General features: G+C 30.6%; 1 protein-coding gene across 1 annotated transcript; it reads right to left on the reverse strand.

Moving 5' to 3' along the window:
• Window positions 1–1060: 1060 nt before the first annotated feature.
• On the reverse strand, window positions 1061–8321 carry LOC133200682 (microtubule-associated proteins 1A/1B light chain 3A-like). Its single transcript, XM_061336487.1, has 4 exons — window positions 8222–8321; window positions 7070–7125; window positions 5355–5461; window positions 1061–2945 (listed from the first exon to the last, which is right to left on the reverse strand). The coding sequence occupies exons 1-4, from the start codon at window positions 8259–8261 to the stop codon at window positions 2786–2788; spliced, it is 363 nt and encodes a 120-aa protein (XP_061192471.1). The 5' UTR covers window positions 8262–8321; the 3' UTR covers window positions 1061–2785.
• Between the last annotated feature and the right edge of the window lie 251 nt (window positions 8322–8572).

Raw genomic sequence — 8572 nt, forward strand, 5'->3', positions numbered from 1 at the left:
CCCGACCTACCCTATTTTTTGCACCCGACCCTAAAGTTTTTTTTAAGTTTTGGAAGAAAAAAAATCAAGAATTTCCGGAATTTCTTTGTTCTGTCATGGTAATTGTTTTCTGTGTTAACACAAAACAAGCATTTCATGAAATTCTTGTTTTAAATATGGACTTTCATAAAATACCACTTGAGTTGTGCATAAAAAGACAAGAAATTTAATTTTGAAAGACAATATTGACCCCTGACGTGTTTAATTTTATCTTTTATTAGTTCATATCCAAAAAATGTTGTCAAAAAAAAAAATATAAATATAAAATAAAATAATTTTCCTACCTACCTACCCTATTTTTTTCAGGCTGGTAGCAGGAAACAAGACTATTATTTTTTTTGGCCTTACGGACTAGGTGTCTATATGTAGCATCATTTATGGTATTTTTGAAATATTCATAACAGTTGGTTCGATTCCCATCATTTTTCTAAAGGAGATGGGCGAACAAGGCGTGCAAAATGCCTATAGCTTCAAATGTATAAAAGTCATATTGTGAATTTAGTATTTAGATGAAAGTTCTTATCATTGATATCATAGGTTTAAAATTATGACAAACGAAACTTTTCTGCATAAAATTCTTCCGGCAAAAAAATAATTCCATGATTTAAAAAAAGTGGAATTGGAAGTCTTGGGGTTCAAACCCAAGCAATAAAAACCCCGAGTATCAATTTTCCTTTCGAGATTAATGATATGACCCTTGACTGAAGTCTGAATGGTCTAGGAAAGATAAGAATGTTGACATACAAGTATAGTGGGTATTTGTTCCACGCTTTTGTTAGCTGTAGAATGGATATTTTTATGCATACTTTTAGCACAACCTTTCAAAAAAAAAAAATGGAGGGAAAACCCACTGGAAAAATTGTGTATTTAGTATGAAGACTTCATCATTTTTACCCTCTTTGGTGTAATGTCTGCCATTTCATACACGAATACATATAATTTCAATCTTTGTGAGATTTTTGCAATTTGTGTTATAAAGTACCTACACATTATAATGTGAAATGAAATATCAGAGAAAATGTTGTCATCACCACTGTTATTTAATTTTTCACTTTCTTAATTGTCACATAATAGGCAATTTGTTGCATCTTGTTCACCAATCTTCTTACAAGTGACTAAGCCATGTAAGCTCTGTAAGAATATAGACCTGTCAATTTGGCTAGCTAATTCATTTGAATAATTTTTTTGCATTTCAAAATTACACTTAATTGCAAGAACTAAGTCTTGACAACAGAGTAATATTTCTTTTACATCTATGAAGATATTGTATATTCATACACTCCCCATGCTCCACTACAAATTCGCCATCACAAAGCTTTAACTTACTTATTTCATGTGGCTATTTTATTACTTTCTTCTTCATCAAAATTAAAGCACATTACATAAATCAAATACAAATACATTGTATAAAAAGCCAACATATTGTATTAATCTGGATATTACAAACATTAAGCTTTAACATATCCATGAAATGGCGGTTAGAATAACAAGGTGATAGTACATCACTTTGATAACAAAAAACAATTCTAAAATAACAAAAAAACCTGGTAACAATTACATGTTCATTGTATATTTGCATACAAATGAAATGTAAAAAAAGGTTCAAAGCACACTGAACACAAGACATGAGTTTACAGTATTGGTGTCTAAGATCAAACTCTTCTTGATAACATTTCTATAACTGGAGTTGATACACAGATTAGTGTTATTAATCCTGCAAATAATTACCATTCATTTGTTATGGGAAAGTTTTACGAGCCCACAACATCTTAAAAGTAAATCTGAAAAATGCATCATTTTTTAGCTGTAAAAGGAGGAATGGGGCAAAAAAATCAAAAGAATATACATGTATACCAAGATTTTAAATTTAAATTTGCTATGACTGAAAATTCAAGTTTTACAAAATGCAAATTTTAAAAATATGGATGAAAATGACTCATAAATAAAAACCTCATACTCACACATGTGATCAAATTTGTTGATTTCTTATCATCTCTTTCCTTCTACTTACAATGTAGTAATTTTCAAACTTTGGGAGGGGGTAATTATAGTACCTAAAGATACATGTGATTTGTTCTTTCCAGTACATACCTTAAAAAAAAATCTTGTGAGACAAAAATCATACTTTTTCCCAACCTGTATCACATTATAGACATGTATCAAAATATTTTTTGTGATAATGAAAATTTGTTACATTAAATTGCAAAAAGCTGATTAATTACAAACAAGTTTTTTTTTTAACCACAAGTACAATATACATAAAAGTATTCAGAATAGCTCATTTCTTTTATCCAAACCTTCATAAATTAAACACAGAAAAAAGGAAAGAATGAATGAATGGATAGTTAAAAAAAACCTTTCAAGTATACATACAGCTGCAAATATTTTCATGTATATCACACAAAGATAAGAATTCACTTGTATTTAAAAATCAAATTTACATTCGATTCTTACAATGTTTTAGAATGTAAGGTATACAATATTATAAACAAAATCAACTTGTGTAATTAAAATGTTTTCAGTGGTTGTAGATGAACATAACATAAATATGAAAGACTTGTACTTTAATAGATCAATAACCAAAAATACTGAATACTGAGTTTCACGTACTTGACCACATAAATTTTTTCAAAGTTCAAAAAAATCTATGGTACATGTATGTATTAATTACTGTGATCAAGTTGTTTTTTATTATTTCAGAAGAAACATATACATGTACATGTACATGTTAAGCATTTTAAGGAACTCAACCAAAAGTCTCCTGAGATGCATACACAATGTAGAGAAATCCATCTTCATCTTTTTCTTGTTCGTACACTTCTGCGATTGGTGTTGTGTTACTGACCATGTTACGGTTGTTGACAATCAGGTAGAAAGCTTGAGAGGGATGCAACTGCAGTCGCCTCCTGTGTATTAAATCAAAAAGTGAAATTAGAAACGGTTGAGCGGCATTTAATTTTCCTGTAAAGCAGAATCTGCAATGTGGCTGTAGCTCCATTGCTTGAACTTTATTATAACAGTCTACATGAAAATGAGCTCTTAAACTTTATTTTTTATTATTTTTTATTTATGCCCCCATATTCGAAGATTTGGGGGCATATAGTTTTTGCCCTGTCTGTCCATCTGTCTGTCTGTTTTTCTGTTTCTTAAGGCAAAAACTTTTACCTTGCCCATAACTTTTGATTGGTTTAAGCTATGGCTTTCATATTTCACATGTGTATTCCTTATGACAAGACCTTTCTTTGGGTACCACCATAATTGACCTTTTGACCTGGACCTTGGAGTTTGACCCAGTTTTGCAAAATTTTACCCAACAGTTGGTGCTAGGATTTTCATACTTCACATATGTAATCCTTGTAACAAGACCTTCCTTTGAATTGCAAGAATTTCGACCCCTTGACCTTGACGTTTGACCTACTTTTGAAAAACTTTAACCTTGGCCATTACTTTTGAACAGTTGGTGCTAGGGCTGTCATATTTCACATATGTAATCCTTGTGACAAGACTTTACTTTGGATACCAACAACTTTGACCTTTTGACCTTGACCTTGGACTTTGACCTAACTTTTGAAAAACTTTAACCTTAGCCATTACTTTTGAACAGTTGGTGCTAGAGCTTTCACACTTCACATATGTAATCCTTGTGACAAGACCTTACTTTAGATACCAAAAACTTTAACCTTTTGACGTTTGACCTACTTTTGAAAATCTTTAACCTTGGCATAGCTTTTGAATGGATGGTGCTAGGGCTTTAACATTTCACATGTGTGTTTCTTGTGAGAAGACCTTTTCTTGAGCACCATTAATTTTGACCATTTGACCATGACCTTGATGTTTGACTCACTTTTGAAAACTTAATCCTTTTCAATATCTTTTCAATGGTTGCTGCTAGGGTTTTCATATTTCATAGATTTAATCTTAGAGACAAGACTTTACTTTGGGTACCAACATATTTGATTTGCATTTGAGAAAGTTTAACCTTTGCTATAAGTTGCCATACGGGGGTATCAGTGTTTCACAAACACATCTTGTTGAATCTGAAATTTCCTTGAAACATGGAAAAACTTTCTTCGATGTAGCCGTATAGTAGGGAGAAAATTTTTTTTTTACAATTTACAATAAGTTTTAATGCAATTTGGAATATTGAAGAGGTTTTATTTCAATCTTTAAAGTGGCCAAAACGAAGACCTATTAGTGGTTGTATTCTGCATTACTTTGACATTTATACTCTTGATATTTTTCAAAAAGTCTTCAAATTCCTGTTTAAATCCTTGAGCCTTACTCTTTTTGACATGAGTGGTTATGACTTGCCGAATATTAAATGTACACTTTGTAGAGATTCATAGATATTAAATATTTTAGCATTGTTTTTAGCATTATTAATATGTGTGTGGTTTTTTTTTTACAGAGCTGGGGAATTTTCTTCTTAATTAACTCATTTTAACCTAAAGTAAAACTGACAAATTCACAATCTTCTTGCATACCTACATGACCTGGCCAATTATACTCAGAGGAAGTTTCTTTTTGGCTATCTCCAATAATGTGGGAGTAGTTCTTATGAAAAGGGATGGCAAAAAATGAATGCATTAAACTACATTTATCTGAATTTGTTCTCTGAAGTACATATGATCAACAATACAGGCACTTTGCTGTACTTAATATATACTTCATGTTATAAGTATTCTACTATGTTATCACAAAGAACAAAGAGATGCTGCAACCATTATTCTCCAAAAAATCACAAACGTCATCAACAAACCATCAATAACTTTAAATGGGTTTCCCTTATTTTTACTTTTCTCAATAGGAAAAGGATCAATGCATTTTTTGATTGTGATACTAACTGGTATGAAAAAAGTTTTCTTGGGATTCAGATTACCTCTTTATCTTTTGAATGCGTAAAGTGCAAATGAAGAAGAAGTAGCAATAAACTGTGATATAAAAAGGCATATATGTAGGAGGTTAAAATTTGCCTTAGCAGAAGAGAAATAATTCCTGCAGCAGAGGAATTGTTGGAAAATATACATGTATACTCCTCAGCCTTGAGATTTTGTTGGACGTAAATAATTCCTCCGCCGCAGGAATTATTTCTTAAACCTCATACTTTCAGAAACATGTAATTATAAACTACTTACATAATACATCACTTTTATTTTCAAACTAGAAAACACAAGGGTCATACTTTTTGTCAAAAAAATATTTCTACATGCAAAAAAAAGGTCAGGTTTCCGGATAATTTACTGAAAGTAAATTGAAAGAATAATGAATCTTACTTAGGAAGAAATAAAGAAGAGTCAATTATATAACCAACATACCTGATAATTTTGAGGAGTTCACTCATATTGACATTATCTGGCACCAGGAATTTGGTTTTGTCTAGCATTGGTAGATATTTTTCTCCATGGTATCGTTCTATTATTACCTGTACAAATAAAAAAAATTATTATCATATATTTCTAGATTTTACTTTATAATTTTTTTCAGATTACTAGAAAATCCAACAAAAAAAAAAAATTTAATATAGTTATGCATGACTGCAAATGTAAAATATTAAAATGATTAGACTGAATTATTACCTAACCTACTAAACCTACTATAAATTGTAATTAGGCATTTTGAACTGTTTTCTGATTCATTTTAATGTTTTTTGCATATCATGAAACAGTCAAACTCTTTACCCAGTCACGGTATAAACTTATTTCATGACTACAATGGGAACAGTCAAACTGATGACCCGAGATAGTGGGGAAGACCCATATAAATATATATTCAATTTAATATCATTACAGAGAAGAGGCCAAGAACACCTTTTCTGAAGGTAATTTGGGGAAAATGTTGGCCCCTTTCACTCAATATAGTTCTCTACCTTAAATTCTGACTCAGCATGTTATATTCAAAGTTTCAAACCTTCAAGTCATCATTATGTTATTTACTAAACAATACATTATTACATTCATTTATCAGTGCATTTTAATATTACCCCATTAATTTTTCTGATTTTACACCAATCAGTGTGAGAATTTGATAAATATTCATCTTGTTTAGTTTGGTTTCAAGAAATGTTTCAAATTGTTGTATTTTAAAAGAGGTATTTTAAAATCTGTTGATTATTATGTCTATACCATTTAATGGTATACATAATATGGTAATTACTTAAAGAAATTATATAGTAGATTAGGTAATAAAACACTTTTTTCATGACAACTTGGGAAACAGGCAAACTGTTGCCAATTGAAAATGGGGAAAACCTGGGAAACTGTTGCCCTTGGCCTTTGACCTCGGGCAACAATTTCCCAGGTCTTCCCCATTACCTTGGGACAACAGTTTGGCTGCTCTCCTTGTAGTAATGAAATAAGTGTATATTGATATGTATTTAAAACTTCTCACTCTCTGTTTTCTTTAAAAAAAAATGACATGATTAAATAAATTATGATCTAATTTTGGATTTAACACTTAACAGATAATTAATATAAGTCTGTCCCACATAAGAGCTTCCACCATATTTTAAATGATATAAAAAAAAAAAATTGACTTGTTCTCACAGAAATTATCATTTAGAATTTAAGTCTAATCATTTTCTTACCAGTTTTAGCCAAAATTTATGCGTGCAACTTGAAACAAACATGTACTGACATGATTTTTCAAAGTCTATCATGTCTATGGAAATTGTTGTCAAACGAGACAGGAAGTTGTACTTATTTCCAGAATTTATTTGAGTGTGACAAATATGTGTACTACGTCATTGACAATAAATGATGGAAAATCTCAAATAATGATGGATCCCTTTCCAGAGTAGCAGTTAATTTTTGCAATGTTAAATCCCAATAGACTTTGAATTTGCTGTCATGTCAATATACTTGTTGAATTTGATAAAATTCCTATTAAAGTAGAAATATTGCCATTTGGAAAAAAATGATCTAATTTGAAAGCCTAAGGTATTTAATGTATTTTGAAATAGTATGGAAAAAGTGTTGTCTTTGGTACCATGGGACAGACTATAGAAATTTTACATTTTATTCTGTCAACATACCGGGATTTTGTCTGAATGCTGTGTGCGAATTGATTCAACATCTTTGATCCTCTGGGCTGAAATTTAAAAAAAAACATGCTTAATCCGAAAATGTTTATGCGTGATCATTACAGTCAGACAATAGGTCATTTATCATGATTTATGCATGTTATTAACTCAAACCATGTATATACCTATATGAATTAAATGACATTTACATCTCTGTATGATATAGTTTACACTCTTATTACTTTAAATAATATTGAAACTTAATAAACAGATTCAAATTTTATTAAAAATTAATTGGAAAAACAAAGTTATAAGATTACTGTGCTATCAATAAACCAGTGGTCTACAACTTTTAGATATTTTGAGTTCTCGAGATTGTCCCTCTGAGTTTTTGTAGTCAAACACTAAAAGAAATGTAAAAGGCTTTTTCCAGTAACATCTATACTGCTCTATATTGCTCTTTTGCAGGGTAAATTATTATACAGTTGAACTTAGGTATCTTGAACACTGATATCTCAAATACCATGGATATGTTGAACATGTTGAAGTGATCATGACTTGGAAGTGATCCAACCCACTTATTTTTTTAAGTATTTTACCCTTGATACGCCCCCCTTGATATGTCAAATCCTTGGATATCTCGAAGTTTTTTCTCTGTCCCATCGAGTTTGAGATCACAAGGTTTGACTGAAGTTTGTTGATTATGTAAGAAATTTTGTTTAATAAACATGTTAAATGTCATTTAATTTTCTGCCAAATAAAACTACACCAAAATGTTATTGATTTGCCCTGCAAAAGAGCAGTACCACAGTTTACAATGATGTAAATTACATCATGAAACGTTTGATACTGATAACTTGATTTCATCATGTTCTTGTACATGTATAATTATGCACTTTTGTCTGTTTATGTTCATTATAAACATTTTTCTATTGTTACACATAGTAACAGTGTTTTATGTAATACAACCCGAATGGCATATATCATACATATTAAATAATAATAAATGTAGAAAAAATCTGCAAGAATCTACCAAAAATAAATTTATGAGTCATCTGTAGTGTATTACATATTTATGATCATGTTTATATTTCCACTCGCTCACAAGTTCATCAGGATGATATAGTTATCCATAGCTTAATTTATGGAGTTTAATATACTCACTTAACGATCTTCTTTCCTTGAAAGGCTTTTGCATCTCCATAATAATTCAGACTGGTAAATAATGCGTTGTTTACAAATAAAAATAAAATTTCCCCTCCGTTTCCGATTTTATTTTGGCATCCCGATCCCGATGCAAATGGTGCCCTATTTTTTTTTTTCGAGAGAGAGATAGATAACCAAATCGTCAGCATGGTCAGTACGGTATCAAAGAACAGATTTATTTAAAGTTTAATCCAAATATTGTTTTTTTTAATACAGCCCTGTGAGTCGCATCTCAATGCATGCAGCATCTCAAAATTAATTGCATGATTTCCAAGACAAGCAATGGAGGCCTATAAACAAATTGACAGA

Source organism: Saccostrea echinata, unplaced genomic scaffold, assembly GCF_033153115.1.
Source record: "Saccostrea echinata isolate AGI-Se365-2 ecotype Australia unplaced genomic scaffold, CSIRO_AGI_Sech_v1 ptg000001l, whole genome shotgun sequence".
NCBI classification, from domain to species: domain Eukaryota; kingdom Metazoa; phylum Mollusca; class Bivalvia; order Ostreida; family Ostreidae; genus Saccostrea; species Saccostrea echinata.

Excerpts from the sequence above, each read along its gene's own strand:
- LOC133200682 (XM_061336487.1), bottom strand. The coding sequence starts at position 8,261 with ATGGAGATGCAAAAGCCTTTCAAGGAAAGAAGATCGTTAA. Across the intron at positions 7,126-8,221 it reads CAAGGAAAGAAGATCGTTAA|CCCAGAGGATCAAAGATGTT; the intron begins GTGAGTATATTA and ends TTTAAATTTCAG. Across the intron at positions 5,462-7,069 it reads AGCATTCAGACAAAATCCCG|GTAATAATAGAACGATACCA; the intron begins GTATGTTGACAG and ends TTATTTGTACAG.